This window comes from Oratosquilla oratoria, chromosome 2 (genome assembly GCF_046742065.1).
Source record: "Oratosquilla oratoria isolate Oo_2021 chromosome 2, ASM4674206v1, whole genome shotgun sequence".
Taxonomy (NCBI): Eukaryota; Metazoa; Arthropoda; class Malacostraca; order Stomatopoda; family Squillidae; genus Oratosquilla; species Oratosquilla oratoria.
The window spans coordinates 13,112,871-13,131,421 of record NC_134778.1 but is presented as its reverse complement, the minus strand read 5'-3'; the positions used below and the strand labels follow the sequence as shown (position 1 = coordinate 13,131,421).

The 18,551-nt window shown below is 40.7% G+C and overlaps 1 protein-coding gene across 4 annotated transcripts in view; it reads right to left on the bottom strand.

The window, feature by feature from the left end:
- Positions 1–6,719: 6,719 nt before the first annotated feature.
- The window catches only part of LOC143037022 (uncharacterized), a 79,140-nt gene continuing 67,308 nt past the window's right edge, over positions 6,720–18,551 (bottom strand). For all 4 annotated transcript variants that reach the window (XM_076205128.1, XM_076205143.1, XM_076205140.1 and 1 more), the window contains one exon: positions 6,720–16,903. In XM_076205128.1, the coding sequence (XP_076061243.1) occupies positions 7,172–16,903 (9,732 nt within the window). In that variant the 3' untranslated portion in view covers positions 6,720–7,171. The remainder of the gene's footprint in view (positions 16,904–18,551) is intronic.

The window sequence follows — 18,551 nt, the reverse complement described above, 5'->3', positions numbered from 1 at the left end:
AATCTCCGTATGTCATGTTGTGGAATAACATACATAATCTATAAATAAGCCAAAACGCGTTTTCACACCTCTTGGTGCTTCCTCAGTGGCAGGTACGAATCTAAGGGCTGGGCTGGTGCGTGTGGGTATATATGGGACAGGCTGTGGGATTTTGTCTAGTCGTCGGTGTGGGATTTTGTCTGGTCGTTGGTGTGGGATTTTGTCTGGTTGGCGTCGCCGGAGCTCCGTGTCGTTCTGTAGGTTGGAGGGTGGCGTGCATCTGTGTTTTTTGTCTCATTTTCACTGGGGAAATGATCTTCTCACACTTGGTAGGATTTTTAAGTCCTCGAGTTGGGTATTCATTCCGGGGATAGATCCTTGATATACAAAGCCTCTAATATAAGGTAAACGTCGTTGGGTCTTTGTTGTGATCTATAATCTCCGTATTCTGGGTTAGGTCTTCTCTTCTTAATTTTGCTTGATGGGACTTCGCGATGATGATTTTTAGGTGCTCCTGAGTTTAGGTGATATGACAGACGACGCGAGAGCCTCATGGTGGTCATGCCGATATAGGTAGTAGGGATGGGTTTCACAAGTTTCCCATATTTGCAGGTGTACCTATATACGACATGAGATTTTTTGAAGCTCATCGACGATCTGCCTGGTGTTGTTCCTTAGGAGTAGGTTCGATGTTTTTTTTGTTTTGATAGTAAATAATGAAATTAATTTTGGAGCTTGATTCAGTGGGCTTGATGTTTCTCTTTATGATTTGTTGCATCAACTCTCTCATCCTCCTTGTATGCAGTGGAGAAGAAGGATTTGTAATATATATTTATAAACGTTCTGCGCTGGATTGTCTGATGCATTTGCTGATTTAATTTCCTCGTACCAATTTTCCATTATTTTTCTTGGTCACTTTTTTCAATGTCTCTATTGCTAAAACCGTTGTTGATTATGACTTGTGATGGTTTTAGCAATAGAGACATTGAAAAAGTGACCAAGAAAATAATGGAAAATTGGTACGAGGAAATTAAATCAGCAAATGCATCAGACAATCCAGCGCAGAAGAACGTTTTAAATATATATTACAAATCCTTCTTCTCCACTGCATACAAGGATGAGAGAGTGATGCAACAAATCATAAAGAGAAACATCAAGCCCACAGAATCAAGCTCCAAAATAAATTTCATAATTTACTATCAAAAAAAAAAAAAATCTAACATACTCCTAAGGAACAACACCAGGCAGATCGTCGATGAGCTTCAAAAATCTCATGTCGTATATAGGTACACCTGCAAATATGGGAACTGTTGAAACCCATCCTACTACCTATATCGGCATGACCACCATGAGGCTCTCGCGTCGTCTGTCATATCACCTAAACTCAGGAGCACCTAAAAATCATCATCGCGAAGTCCATCAAGCAAAATTAAGAAGAGAAGACCTAACCCAGAATACGGAGATTATAGATCACAACAAAGACCCACGACGTTTACCTATATTAGAGGCTTTGTATATCAAGGATCTATCCCCGGGAATGAATACCCAACTCGAGGACTTAAAAATCCTACCAAGTGTGAGAAGATCATTCCCCAGTTGAAAATGAGACAAAAAACACAGATGCCACGCCACCCTCCAACCTACAGAACGACACGGAGCTCCGGCGACGCCAACCAGACAAAATCCCACACCAACGACCAGACAAAAATCCCACACCGACGACTAGACAAAATCCCACAGCCTGTCCCATATATACCCACACGCACCAGCCCAGCCCTTAGATTCGTACCTGCCACTGAGGAAGCACCAAGAGGTGTGAAAACGCGTTTTGGCTTATTTATAGATTATGTATGTTATTCCACAACATGACATACGGAGATTTAATTAAGGTTACTGCCTACAGAAGGCAAGATCACTCTAAGAAAGAGAGAAAAATACGACAAGAAGCTCTGTCATAACAAGCTTGCCATTCATTTTAATGAAGTATGCTTGAGGGAAAACCTCCTGCCCATTTACACTATGAATATATATATATATATATATATACATATACATATATATATATATATATATTATATATATTTATTTATCCATGGCGAGAACGTGCGTGTGGATGCAATGTTTTCTGAATGCAGTGTGGGGGCGTGGCCAGAGAAGGGATAGAGTGGCAACGTCGCTCTCTCCCGCACATATGCCATGTCCACGAATCGAGGAAACGAAACCTTTGTATAGAAAACATTGCTTTGATTTATACCTCAGTGGTGGTGTGTGACAAAAAAAATATAATATAATTATATGTGGCAACATTATAAAATCATAAAATAAAGTTTAAAATAAAATAGAATTATAAGATAATTATATGTGGCAACACAGGGGGAATCTCCGTGCTCCGCCCTAATGGCCAGTTTTCGATGCACCGAGTATAGGCAGCTCCATATCTATAACCACCTGTCATCCCCATTCATAAAGTAGTCTATTCCATTCGTTGACCACCCTATTAGTAAACCAATTCTTGCCTATTTCCTTCTTAAATCTAAATTTGTCCAGTGTAAATCAATTACTGCGAGTCCTACCCTGTTGCTTTAATATGATGACCTTGTTTGCATCACCCTTGTTAAAGAACTTCGATCCACTTGAACACCTCTATTAGATCATCCCGCACTCTGCGTCTTTCCAGAGAGTGTAATTTAAGGTGCCTAAGCCTCCCTTCGTAAGGTAAATTTCCGAGTCCATGTATCATTTTGGCCATTCTTCTCTGTACCGATTCTAGTGAATTGATGTTCATTCTATAGGACGGAGACCAAAACTGTACCGCATAGTCAAAGATGGGTCTAACTATAGCTAGTTTGATAATTACCTCTGTACTTCTATTCGTTACCGCCCTAGCAATGAAACCTAATGCTCTGTTAGCTTTATTGCTGGCGCTAATGCACTGTCTCCTGGTTTTAAGGTCCGAGCTCACTAGAACTCCCAAGTCTCTCTCGCACCCAGTTTTCTCTAATAGCGTGTTATCTAAGCTGTATCTATTTATGGGATTGTGTAGCCCTACGTTTAACACACTACACTTAGAGATATTGAAGTTCATTTGCCATTTCACCGATCATATGAACAATTTGTTAAGATCATCCTGCAGAATCTCTGCGTCGTCTCCTGACCTAATTAGGCGTCCTATTTTAGTGTCGTCCGCAAACTTACTAACATCACTATTTATCCCATCGTCTAAGTCGTTTATGTACATAATTAACAACAAGGGACCCAAAACCTAGCCCTGGGGAATCCCACTAGTAACATTGCCCCACCTGGATTTTATTCCATTTATGGTGACCCTCTGTTTTCTGTTACTGATCCAAGCTCTAATCCATTCTAACACTTTTCCTCGTATGCCATGGGCTTTGATTTTATTTAGTAGTCTCTGGTGGGGCACCTTGTCGAACGCTTTGCTAAAGTCAAAGTAAATAACATTGTAATTAACATTTTTTATCTGACGCCTTATATACTTTAGTGTAAAAGGATAGATTAGTCACACATGACTTACCCTTGGAGAAACCATGCTGTGTGTCACAAATCAAATTATGTCTCTCGATGTGGTCTCAGAGTACCTTTACTATTATTGATTCAAGCATTTTACCTATAACCGATGTCAAACTGATTTACCTGTAGTTGCATATACAGTACACGATTTATCTCCCTTCTTAAAAACAGGAACAACGTTTGCCTGTCCCCAAGTAGTAGGCACAAAACCAGTGTCTACCGATTTATTAAATATTTCTGTTAACTGGTCTTAGATTTCAAATTTACACTCCTTAAGTACTCTCGGAAAAAATTCGTCTGGACCCGGGGATTTTGTAGCTTTAAGTCTTTCAATCTGCTTGACTACTTCTACCTTACAAATGCTGATATTAGTCTACTTTCTACATCCCCACTGAAAATCAGATCGCAGTCACTCTAACCTCTCATTAGTAAACATCGAGAAAATATTTGTAAAACTCCTCACTCATTTTTTCCTCCGATTCTATCATGAAATTTTCATCGTTTTTAATTGGGCCCATTCTTTCTTTATTTTCTATTCTGTAGAGATGAAAGAAACCCTCTGGGTGGATCTTGCTTGACTGGCAACCTAAATTTCAGTTACGTTTCGCTGCACGTGTATTCTTATTAACCAGCTTTGTCATTTCGTTATATCTTGATCTTAGCTGTGATTCCCCGTTTTTTTTTTTGTTTTTTTTTTTTTTACGTAAAGTCCTCTTTTCATTCCGATCTCATGTTGCATCCTGTCCGTCATCCATTTGGGAGTAATACTACTCTTCCGTATTGACTTCAGGGGGATAAATATATTTTGTGCATTAATAATTAACTCAGATTGCAATACATTTCATCTAAATCGCTGACCTGGCTGATTATCCCCCACCACCATGTGGCCTGACCCAAGGTATGCATATTACCTTCCGTGACCCGACCCTTGGTCATGACCTGACCCATGGTCATGACCTAACCCCTGGTCATGTTCCGAGCCCTGGCCGCGTCGATTATGTCTGAACCATCCGTATTGCATTACATATTCGTCGCCTGTCCCACTGCGGTGAGGAGGTAGCGGTGTCTCTCTTCCGGTACGGGGGAGAGAGGGGTCCTACGAGGTCCACGGAGAATGAGGAGAAAGGCTCGGTAGTGGAGTATGTAGGGGATGGAATGGGTGGGAGTGGTTTCTATGCCTTTTTCTTTTTGGCTACCTCCAGTGTAAGGGGAAAAAAAGCCTTTGGTATATATAAGGAGTAAATAGGCAAGAACTGGTTTACCAATAGTGTGGACAATGACTTAGTAACCATGTAGCGAGTGCTGAAACTATCGGTTGTTTTAACTAAAGGTTAGACAACTTTATGAATGGGGATGACAGGTGGTAATGAACACAGAACTTCCTAATGTAAACCTTATGGTCTCCTGCAGTCTCCTTCATTCTTATTGTACATAATTATACATACCAACAAGACAACATATATCCTATAGCAATTTATGGTAAAAGCCTGTTCCAGCCATGGCATTCCTCAGGGAGACGGAACTACTATGCCAGACAACCTAGGGAGGCAGCCAGCCACCCACCCCTTCAGGTTGCATCAATTTATCATCCATTCACAACTATTCTTTACCTTCTCTTTTCCATGCTCAACAGACAATCTTCTTTTACTCAAGGCCTCCTTCACTCCATCTCATTCTTGGTCTTCCCTCAAGTTCAGTCCATCCACCTCTATTCTCCATACTTTTTTTGTGGTCTTTCTTCACTCATTCTTTCCATATGCTCAAACCATTCCCATATTCTTTCATTACCCCTATCTGCTAATTCCTCTTTCCAACCCTCCTCTCTACACTCCATTTCTCACTCTCTTCATCCTTGTAACCCCTACCAAACCTTTCATCTCACACTCTTTTAACTTTTTTCCCTCTGCCTCCTAAAATTCCAAGTCTCCACCCCATACTATGTTGCAGGTACTATTACCTTTTCATTTAATCCCTGAATACTTTCCCTGATTATTTCTCATGATACTTTTCATTTCCCCCTTGACATTTACTACTACGCCCTACAGTTAACCTCCATTCACTGCTGGATTTGACCCTAGACCAGTGGTTCTTAACCTTTTTTCAGTGCCCGTACCCCTTGATATCTCGGAAAATTTCCTCATACCCCCTTCCAATACAAATACAATGCAAACATATGAAAAGGATGAGTGATACAAACCTTATTTGCTTTCTCACTGTAAATACACAGTACCATTGCACTGGCTATCATGTATCGTACCCCCAGGTTCAAGGTTTCATACCCCTTGGGGGTACAGGTACCCCAGGTTAACCCATTCAACTCCGATGACAAGATGTCTTGTCATTTGGTCAAATAAAACAAAAAATCATAATAAAACAACAAAATGTTTGATGATCAAACAGCACCAGAAAAATATGACGTCATCAGTCCTCCTCGAGGAGGACTGATGACGTCATATTTTTCTGGTGCTGTTTGATCATCAAACATTTTGTTGTTTTATTATGATTTTTTGTTTTATTTGACCAAATGACAAGACATCTTGTCATCGGAGTTGAATGGGTTAAGAACCACTGACCTAGACACTTGAAACTATCCACTTCCTCTAACCTCTCTCCTTTAAGACTTCCCTCCAACTTATTTCTCCCCACCCTCGCACATCTTAAAACCTTAATTTTGTCTCATTTACCTCTTGTACTTGCCCCATTCATGTACACATTGAACAGTCATGCCAACACTCCCACCATTTTCAACTTCAACATAAGTTCTCTCATGAAAAAAAAAAATTGACTGCCCTTAACAGATTTTCCCCTACCTCATATATCTGCAATATCTACCACATTCTCTTCCTGTCTACCATGACAAAACCCTTTTCCATATTCATAATGCCCACCCACCCACAAAAATATCAATCAATCAATACATCCACACTTTTCCTCACAATCCCTGTTCCTCTTCTGATCCTCTCATCATCCTCCCACATGTCTTCTCAAATACACTCAACATGCTGACCCCTCTAAAACTACATTCCCAAATGTCCCCATTTCCTTTGTAAAGTGGAATTATAAAGCCCTCCTCCAGAAGAGTTTCCTCTCTTAGGTACAGATTAAATAATCTCACTAGCCAATCCACAACTGCTCCTCCCTTTGTCAGGCACTCCACATGACACACATCCAACCCAAGTGAAGAAATAAGATAAGGACTAAAAAACAAATTTTGCATACACTTCAGGTTTATTATCTACTCTAGTATTAATATTGGGAAAAATTTTAATTTCACCTCGATATGTCTTCTTACCTATTTCAAGTCATATCATTAACAGTCAAACTGTCAAAAGGCATGCCTATACCACTAAATTTGTTAAATATTCTAGAAATCTATGTACAAAGAAAAATATATGGATACAAGACTTTTTGTGTATGTTTAAGTATGAAACAATTACACAGATGTAAATGAACAGCAATTTTGTTTGGTGCTGCCACAGTGAGGGAAACATTGTAAGACACTTTGGCACAGTCTTAGTCAACTCCAGGAAAAATCCTTATATTGTATGAACAATTACATTTCCAAAAGCCAACTGCATCTTCCACTTTTCTAACTCGACCTGCACTTTTTTCTCACATAAAATACTAAAACATAACCCTGAAGTCTTGTACTCTTTTAAAGTTATTCATAAAAGTGAATCACAACTTCATTTCTCGATTCATCAGTATCACCAAACATGACTATGTCCTTCATAACATCTTTATTATCATCTACCTCGTGATGCAAAGTGGCATCTTGTCTACTATGTGTCAAATGATGTCTTCTTTCCTTGTACACCTGTGACCTCTCCACAGAGGTTGTTGGAGTTGCACACACACTAGAAGTAGAAATCTCTCCCTGCTTGCCAACCTGCACACTATTTATAGGGTAACAGTACTCATGTGGATGAATCAAAGTGGGGTCCTCCTTTGCGAAACTATGCTCCTCACCTAATAGATTTGTTCTTTCTCTGGATGTATAAGCCACTTCTTGATGTACAGACTGAAGTGATGTTACTGGATGTTGTGTCTGGGTAACCTCTTCTGCTGCTACTTCAATTTTAACAGAAAGTTTTTCTCCATGGCCTTCAGATTCTCTTGTCTCTTCAACATGGCTCAATTTTTCTCTAGGAGAGACAACACCTTTGATACTGAGCACCTCCCTATGAGAGGGGCATTTGTTATGAGCACGCATTAACAGGTGTTTCTTGACGTCTTCCTTGCTTTTAAAACTCTCTTTACAATGAGCACATTTATAGTCCTGGTGAGCTGCAGCATGAGCTTGTAGCTCTGACTGGTGCGTGAAGGAAGAATCACACCGAGAACACTGGTGCGGATGCAGGTTTGAGTGCAATCTCTTATGTGCTCGTACCTGATCTAAAGTGTGCAGAGTTTCATGGCAATGCAAACATTGGTGGGGCACCTTGTGGTGTATTCTCTCATGATCCTTAAGCTCTTGTTGAGATGCAAAATATTCTAAACATTCTGAGCACTGAAATGGATTCATGCTACACTCCTGCTGTGGCTTGTCCCTATGCACAAGAAGGTGATGCTTGAGGTCACTCAATCCAACCAAACTCTTTGGACAGTGAGGACATTTGATGGACTGCTGACTTTGCTGGCTTCTATGTTCAATCATGTGTATTTTTAAATCCCACAGAGATAAGCATTCTTGTTTGCACTGTAAACAATGAAATGGTCTCTCCTCAGCATGACCAACTATGTGACCCTGAAAAATGTTCACATCCTCAAATGTTAATTGGCAGGAAAGGCACTTGTGTGGATGTTCTCCAATGTGGTACATCTTGTGCCGATTTAAATTTGCCAGATCATTAAAAGATGCATCACAATCCACACAGAGGTACTCCTGCTTCTCTTCATGAATCATATGATGGTCTCGAAGCTGATAAAAGGATGCAAATGTTCTAGTACACTGAGAACAGTGATGTGGATTACTAATTTTATGAACCAATTCAAGATGCCTTTTAAGTTGACTCGTTAAGTGAAAAGCTTCACTACATTCACAACATTCATGTGGATGATCTCCACTATGAAGCAGAACATGCTGTGGAAGATTATCAATCTTAACTAATTTATTACACTGTGGACATTTGATGGATTCTCCAATATGCTCCTCCATCATGGGCTCATCGTCATACGACGCTGCCATTGTTTCACTTTGACTATGTTGTGTGCTTTGGTTTGGTTCGTGAATAGCGACATGAGCCTCAATGCTATTTGCTTGACTGAAAAGTTTATCACATATGGCACATTGATATAAACTGGTTGTGGGATGGATCTGCAAGTGTGCACAGAGCGCTGCCAATTCATGAAACACAGCACCACAACTGGAGCACTTAAAGCACCCTTTGTGTACCGCCTGGTGTGCCTTCAGTTCGGTTCGCGAGATAAAAGAGGAGCTGCACAATACACATTTAAAGGATTGTCCACTTAATGACCTTTTGCTGTCCCAGCCCTGTATAGAGGTTACATTCTCACTCTGACCACTATCTGAAGGTTCTTCCATTTGATGAGTAGTCATATGAGTCTTGAGCTCCTCTGGATGGGAAAAGCTCTGTTCACATTTTATACACTGGTAAAGTTTTCCGACAATATGAGACTGTACATGCGCATTAAAAGAATGAAGTTCTATGTCCACAGATGCACAGTAAGGGCATATATAAAGTTCCTTGTGCATTGACATATGTGCCTTCAGGTCTGACAATAAAGAGAAACTGCTCTCACACTTAGGGCACTGATGCTGCTGATCAGAAAGATTTTGTTCATGCATTTCTAGCTTTGGAGTGGAGAACCCTGTATCACGTTGATCACCCTTAAGATGACCTTCTCTGTGAGTTCTAAAATGTTCTTTCATCTTGAATCTGGAAACAAAATACTCAGAACATTCTGGACATTGATGAAGACTTGATGTCTTATGAACTTGTGTCAAGTGTTTTTTTAACTGCTGGGGTAGGCGGTAAGCCTTATTACAATATGGGCACTTACATGGACACTTACCTTCATGTGTCCGTAAATGGTATCTCAGGGCAGAAATGTTTCTGACTGACTTTTCACAATGTGGACATTTAACTGGTCTTTCTCCAGTATGTTCCATGATGTGTAGCCGTAACTCCTTGGTCTTTGAGTACGATTTGTCACAAAGAGAACATTTATATGGCTTGATTGTTGTGTGAGTTATAATGTGAGACTGCAACACACTATGACTCTGGAAAGACAGGTGACAAGTGGCACACTTATGTGGCCGTTCTCCGTTATGGTACAACTTATGTTTCTTCAAACTGCTGCGCATACGAAACGTTGCATTACACTCTGTGCAAGAGAAATTCTGCTTTTTTCTGTGAACTATCATGTGTTCCTTCAACTGGTAAATAGACACAAATGCCTCTGAACACTCAGAACAGTAAAAGGGGTCTTTCATTCTGTGGATCACTCCAAGGTGCTTCCTTAGCTCATCCGGAAACCTGAAGGCTTTGTCACACTGACAGCACTGATGTGGTTTTCTACCATCATGTGTTGAAATGTGATACAAGAGATCAGCAGCATCTTTCAACACTTTGTCACACTGAGGGCACTGCACCGATACATCCTCTGGTTTCGCTGTGGGTTGGTCATCTGGGTCATCAGAGGATAAGAAAGATTCACTTCCCTGTGAACGCACATCATAAGTCGGACGCACCACACTACGACTGGTCAAGTTGAACTCATCCTTTCTAGCATGGATCAACATGTGTGTTTTTAACAGATTTGCAGAATAAAAGGCCTTGCCACACTGCAAACACTTATGATTTCTTTTCCCTTTGTGATGTTGCATGTGCTCAGTCAGGTCTCGCTGTTTGGTGAAGCTTATGTCACACTGGGAACACCTGTACAAATTTTCAACATGAATGACCTCATGAGTCTTCAAGGCTGCTTCAGTTGAGAACTTAGCCTGACACTGACTGCAAGAATATAATCTATGCACTTCTTTTTGGACAGCCTGGTTTGCAAATACAGCATCACGCTCATGATACTGAAATTCAGAAACATTATGAACATTATCAGTTGGGTTCCCTTCATGAGTTGCAACCTGCGATTTTAAGGCAGTGACATGGCTAAACTCCATGTTGTCCTCTTTAGGTTTGACATCTTCACCTTTATTCTTAATCACTTCCACAGAAATCTTCTCCCTTCTCTCATGACAGAATCTTTTATGTCTTAAATCCATTCTTGTTGCATCTTCATCTAACAAAGCATCAGCACTCATTCGTTTCATAGTCAGGCTTCTACTCGACTTCTCCTCTCCATGAAATTCTAAATCAAGTGGCTCCTGTGATACTTGTGGCAAGTTGGTTTGCACCACAACATTCGCTCCCTGTGACGGAATACCAGTATCACTGGCAATGCTAGCAAGAGTAGCAGCAGCATCCGACATTTCAATGGCAGCCTGAACCACATCCCCTTCTGCAGAAATCACAGCAACATTAAGATTAGTCATATGAGGGTTGAAGATGTCTTCGCTATCTGCATGTCCAGATGAAACTTGGCTACTGTCAACATAAGTACTTGGAACATCCACAGATCCAGCTGGGACCACATTTTTATTTTCGCTTGATCTATATGTAGTGTCGTAACCAAGAATGCCACCTTGGCCTGAACAACCTCCTGGGACTTTCATATCAACTGGACTAGACAAGACTTTGATGTCACTTCCATGGGTGGTAGCCTTGCCATCCTTAACCAAGGTTTCCATGATCTTGCCATCATTTACTTGGCTATTTTCAGGGCAGTTGAATGAACTCTTCACCTCACTGACATAGCCAGTTGGGAGTTCATCAATGTTTTCATGGCTTGTTAAAACTTTCTCATCAACATTTCTACTTACGTCCTTTCCGCTGACTTTTCCTTCAGTTATATGGCTAACTGAGACCCTATCTTTATTTGCATGACCAGTTATCTTTACATCAGTGCAGCTTGCTGGTACCTTCCTTTCACTTCTGTAACAAGCTTGTAGTGTATCAGCTCTGTTATCTGACTCAGCATCACTGCTAGTACGGCTGGCAGGGATTTTATTTAAAGTCTGTGGGTTGCTTGGCATTGCATTAACACTTGTTCTGTTAGTTTGGGTCTCATTGCCATCATCTTGATTAAATGTGATCAAAGCAGCTTCTGAATATGAAAGTGTGACATCTGCGTGGGATGATGAAGGTACATCTATGTGACTAGTTGACACCAAATCAGTGTAATTGTCAAGAACAACATTCTCACAATTGTCAGGCATGGCTTGGCTTACACTATTCTGGCCAGGAATTGATTCAGGCATGCTAGTTGTATGGGTGGATTGCTCTTCCTTACTTTCAAATGTGGCCAAGTCTTTGACTTCAACCAAATGGACCGCAAAATGGTCCTCTAGCTCATTATCTGTTGAAAATTCAGCCTTACATAGACCACATGGATGAGTTTTCTTTTGCATTTCCTTGAGACCAATGACTGGTACAGTCACTATCTCTTGCTGAGAGCTCTGGGATGCACATGGCACAAGAATTACACTTTCCAGACACTTTCCATCTGGATTCATAATCTTGACCTTGATTTCCTTGAAGGATGCCACATCCCTTTGTTTTTGCTTGGATTCTTTTGCCTGTTTTGCTTCCTCCTTATTCATTAAGTCTTGATTAGCACTGTAATGTGCTTCTTCATCTCCTCCAGTACCAGGATTCTCAATACTACCACTCTCCCTCTCAGCTTCATTATCTATGACACTCTGGTCTTCCAAGGGTTTCTTTTTCATTTCACTCCTACTGTAACTCTTTAGACTAACTGGAGTTGCTGTCTTTGTTGGAGTACTTGGCTGGGCCAAGGATACGGTTGACTCTATTACCACATTGCTACCAAGAGCATTCCTTAGAATACCACCATCACTAATTTCATCCACACAATCATCATTTGAATGGCCAGCTGTGCCAGTTAAAAGTGCATTCTCGTCTGTGGTACAAACTTGAACTTGCACACTATCAACATCTGAACTTGCTATAGCTACCTCATCACCTCTGTTTACATCTACAACTGGTGCATTATCACTGTGAACAACTGGAATCATGCCATTATCTTCATATGAAACACCATCTGTGACCACAGTTTCAATGTGACTTGTTGTAAGCAAAGAACTAATAGGACTTCCTGCTATGACATCTATGGGGCCTGCGTGATCTTCTACATAAGTGGGAGGGCCAAGATGGTCAATAATGTCAGAAGCTCGAGTTCCGCTCATTTCTGAATGTGAATCAGTAGCCACGTCTTCACCTTCATGTTTGACTGATATACTGACCTCATCTGATGCTGCTCTATGATCATCTCCAGCCCCCCGGGATACCGTTTCCACTCTCTGGCCGCCATTGGCCTTGGAGACCAGTTCTACAGAGTGCAGTGCGGAAATTGTCTGTGCAGCTTTATCTCCCTCCTGCATTATATTGTAATCTGCTATGGTCTCACCTACTCTGGCATTGTGCTCTTTGGTCACAGCTGATGGGCAGAAAAACCCTGGCTTGTGTCCTTTGACGTGATCTTTCAGATCGGCATGGTCCAGGAAAGTTGCCCCACAATACCGGCATGGGACTGGTGACCTGATTCCATGAGTCCTTGTCAAGTGTCTCTTCAAGGACTTTTCAAGTGTAAAAGCCTTGTGGCAATGAGTGCATTTAAACGGAAGGTCTTGCATATGCGTCTTCATGTGAAGCTTCAAGTCCTTCTTGTACAAAAAGTCTGCAGAACACTTTGTGCATTTGTGAGACCGCTCTTTCAGGTGAGTATTCAGGTGGCTAGTGAGGTAACTGGCAGTGGAAAACTGCTTTTCACAATGGGTGCATTTGAAGGGAAGAGGTTTGCTGTGGAGCATCATGTGGTTCTTGAGTGCAAATTCAGATGAAAAGCTTTTGGGACACTGAGGACACTTGTGCGTCTTAACTTCCTTGTGAGTCTGCATGTGCCTCTTCAATGATGCCGTGGAACTCAAAATCTTACCACAGTGTGGACATTTATTCTCATCATCCTCATCAGAACAATGAATTGCCCAATGCGACACTAAATCATTTTTAGTCGAAAACACTTCTGCACACTGGGGACACCTGTAGTTTACACAGACATAACGGCTAATAGATGAAGAGTAGTCAGCCTTGACAACAATATTAGTATCTCCTGCATCTTTGTGAATCAACATGTGGCCCTTTAGCTCTTCCTGACTACTAACGAATGCAAAGCACTCCATGCACTTGTAACGGCCCTTTGAATCCTGCTGCTCTATCCCCTTAACTGGAATTCCTACGTTCTCTGAATCCGTTTTATTGTCTTTAACACTTACGTTATCTACAGTTGAGGAAGCAGCATCTGACTGTTCTGTAGCTGTAAATTGATCCTTTGTTTTAGAACCATCATTTTTGGGCTGCTCAACACACTTGAAAACAGTCTTGCTGGAATCTTCATAAAGCTTCGAAAGAATGTAGCCTTTCTGTTCAATGGGCCTGAACACAGTCACATTTGGGTTATCACGCATTTTGGAAACTGCCGAGTCATTAGGTGAGGCACATCTAAATACTGTCATATGTTCTAGGTGTTTGACAGCCCCCGCATCTTTTTTATCAATACGTCTAAAGACTGTCTTTTCTTGTTTATGTTTGGAATCCGTCTGATCAGACTGCTCTAAAGGCTTGGAAATTGTAGGTTTTGTAGAATGTTCAAGACCTTCAGACTCTATCTGCTGAACAGGTGGCTGTGAGGGAGTTTGTGTCTTCTCATTATGATTGGAATCTGTGGTCTTAGGAACTTCACCCTCTGATACTAAGGTGTCCTCTTTCTTTTCTTTTAACAGGGGTTCACTGCAAGCCTTAACATCAGTAGAACTATTCTTTTTGATAAGAGGCTTCACAGCAGCACCTGGGACATTATCTACATTGTCTTTTGTAACCAATCCACTTTCATGAGATGCTACATGATTCCTTAACATTTCAACGTCTGGGAGCTTTTCACCACACAAATGACAAATTAGATATTCTGCTCCCACGTGCATAAGGATGTGCTCATCCAATTCCTTGGTCAAGATGAAAGGGGCATCACAGTGAAAGCAAGCAAGCAATGGTCCTGAAGTATGTGTCATTAAATGATCCTTAAGTAAAAAGGCATAGGAAAACTTGGCTTCACATCGAAGGCAGGAGAAGGGCATTTCTGATGCATGTTCCAACATGTGTTTTTTCATAAGGCTCCTAAATTTGAAGGAAGTACTGCAAATGCTGCAATTAAATTTGTGTAAATCCTTATGAGTCATTAGATGTTGTGTGAATATGGCATACTGATTAAAAACGGCATCACACTTCGGACATTCAAATAATGCTGTCTTCACTTGCAACTCAACATGATCCTTGTCACTGGATGCCTCTTCTGACACAACTTTCCTTCCTGCTTCACTCAACTTGCCTGGGTTGTCAATTGCTTCAACAGAATAAGCTGTTACACTGCAATCATTAGCTAGAGACTTTTGTACCTTCTCATTTTTAACTACAAATTTTTTACTTTCTGTATCACATACTTTTTCTGAACTACTTGGTAACTTTTTAGGAGAAGAATCTGCAGTCCTTCTCGGTAACTTTTTAGGAGTAGAATCTCGACTCCTACTCCGTAACTTTTTAGGAGTAGAATCTCGACTCCTACTTGGCAACTTTTTAGGAGAAGAATCTCGACTCCTACTTGGCAATTTCTTAGGAGATGGATGACTCTGGTCTACTTCATCTTTACTCCTGGATGAATGATCTCCTTTCAGATGCATCCCTTGTTCTTTACGAGAGTCATCAAGTGAAATATTTTCCGTTTTACTTTCCCTGCCTTTTGTTAATGTTGACTTAGTAGTATCATCAGCAGTACATTCCTTAAAAGCATCAACTGATGCACTTACATTTTCATTGTCTCCATCTATCTGTGATTTATTTTTCCTTAGAGCTGACACTATTACAATGGGTGAATCTGTTACTTCATCTTTAAACTGTGATGGGTCAATGTTGAAATCAACATTTGGATGATCATTCGGTTTGATACGCTTAAGACAGATCTGTACTTCTCGTAGGCACCGTGGATCCACGTCTATCGAGTGCTTCTCTGGTTTGGGCCTCGTCCCAATAACAGGACTTTTTGGTCGGGTATCAGCAGAATGTATCTGCAAGTGTTTGGTTAGATGTCTCATTGTATTGAACTCTTCTCCACACAAATAACAAGTATGGAGTTTCGCATTATGAGCTGCCTCATGCCATCGCAGCTGACGTTTTGATGGGAAGAATTTTTCACAGCTGGGGCAACGATAGGAGAGGCTATAATGAGTGGAGTTATGTCTTTTCAGTCCCACAGTGGTCCAGAATGACGCATCACAATGAGCACATTTGTATGGTTTTTCGTTGTGCATTTGTCTGTGCTCCTTCAGTAATTTCATGGTTGCAAAACTGGCACTACATACCAAGCAAAAAAGTTCCTGATGGCGTGTCTTCGTCGGATGAGCACCAAGTTTTGCTTTTTTATCTTTTGAATGCAACAACTTGTGTTTCATAAGTCCTCTCTTAGTTCTGAAAGACATTGGGCAAAATCCACATTTGTAACGCATGTCAGAATGTTTATTCCAGTAATGTCTGGCAAGGTCAACCCTTGCCTTGTAGAAGGTATTACATATTTTACATCTCATGAGCCCTTGGCCATCTTGTGTCAATTTATGGCTACTTGGACTCTTTGGGTTAACCTTGTGCTTGGGTATTTTATTGCAAACGGGACAAATGAATAGCTGTCTACTACTATGCCTAAAGGTGTTCTTACAAACTGGACATGTGAAGGGTTTTTCGTTACTGTGTACGACCTCATGTTCTGAAAGTTTATCACTACTTTCAAATATGGCATCACACTTAGAGCACTTAAAGCTGCCTACTGAGATATGTACCAACTTATGACTCTCCAATTCTACCAGTGAGGAGAATTTAACCTGACACGTTTCACATTCATGTTCAACTTCTGATTTGTGTGTCTTTCTGTGGTTATTCAAAGCCAAAGGACTACCACAAAATCGTCCGCATTCAATGCATTTGTACTTAGCCTTTCGCATTGGGTGCTTTCTCATGTGTCCTTTCATGATATGAAGCTTTGAGAAAGTCCTCCAACAATACTTGCATTTAAACGGCTTTTCACCAGAGTGAATCAGTACGTGTGATTTCAGATCATCATCATCATCTAAGTTTTCGTCCTCTTGAGAACACGAATCGGCAGCTCCAGTCCCGTGGAACTCCTCTGGCAGCTCTTGTTGCTTAGATGATCCTAAACAGCTTTCACTATTGCCACTTCCTTCCTGCACATCCATCTGAAAAAGTGATTAAAGAAGTCAAATAACAACTACATTACAAGTCATCACTGTATACAATACCGATACAATATTCAACATCTTTATTCTCAACATAACTCCTATATAACAACTTGTAACAGGGGTGGCCAAATCAAAATCTACATCCACCTTACACCCATACCACACTCATCTGAAAAATATGTTCATTGTCCCTCCTATCCTGTTTCTCATGGATTAAGGATCATCCCCTCTCCAAATACACACACAATCTAGGAATGAATATACAAGAATTCACAGGGAGAAAGAAATCAATTTTGAAAGAGGTGTGATAGATAAATGAAAAGATGAACCAAAACTGTTATATAGGTTTATCAATAGTAAATTGAGACACGGGGAACTGATCACCAAGTTAATAGGATGGTGAGATCTCTGAAGAAGCCTCAGCTCAGGCAGAAAGAATGAATGAAGGTTTTCCAATCGGTCTTCATGAACGAGAAAATTTTTTTTGGAGGAAAGTGAGGGGAGCTAAAAACCAGGTTTAGAAGATGCAGGGATGACCCGTCATCCAGGAGGTGCCAAGATAAGAGGGAGGGAGGAGGGTGGAGGGGAGTGGAATATATAGGAAATGGAATGGGTGGGAGTGGTTTCTATGCCTTTTTCTTTTTGGCTAGCCCCCATGTAGGGGGAAAAAGCCTTTGGTATATGTATGTAGAAGATATAAATGTAGAAGTGAGGAAAGTGCTCAGCCTCCTGGTATCATTGGATGTGACAAAAGCTTCAGGGCCTGACAAGACCTCAAACTGGATACTCAAAGAATGTAGGGAGCTAGCGGACATTATCCACAGTCTTATTACATGTTCATTGTAAGAAGGTATTGTGCTGCTTGGTTGGAAAAGGGCAAATGTGGTGCCAATTCACAATGTGGAAATTAGGAGACATCACTAAATTATAGGCCACTATCACTGACCAGCACAATAGTGAAATTATGTGAAAAGATTGTGAAATATTGATGGATCAAATATCTTGAAAAAGAAGAACATTCTGACAGACAGATCTGGAGGGCCACGTGTGTTGATCCTTAAAGTTTTCATGAGAGATCAATCAATATACTGCTGAAGAGGAATAGGTAGATGGACTGTGTATCTCAACCAAGAGACAACATTTGATTAAGTACCTCACAGTCAACTTGTGTGGAAATTGGAGCACGTTGGAGGACTGAGAGGCAAACAACTAGAATGGATGAAAGATTTTTTGAAGGAAAGATACAAGAGGGCAGTAGTGAAGGATAAGATGTAAAAACGGAGAGTAGTAACTAGTGGAGTTCCACACGGTTCAGTGCTTGCACCAATAATGTTTTTTGTCTATACCAATGACATGATGGAAAGAACAAGCTATACATATTTGCAGGTGATGCAAAAATCATGAAAAGAGTGAAAAATGAGGAGGACAGTAGACTATTTGAATAAGATCTAGACACTATTTTTGCGCACGAAGTCAAGAATGGGAATTAAGTTCAATACCAAAAAATTCAAAGTACTGGAAATGGGAATTAGTGGCAAAAGACCATCCTTAACCACTTCGGTACAAAGATTCCTACATAGGCATCATGAGGCACAAGTGGGTACACAAGGATGCAGGCATCGTCATCTTGATTATATTTTTTGTA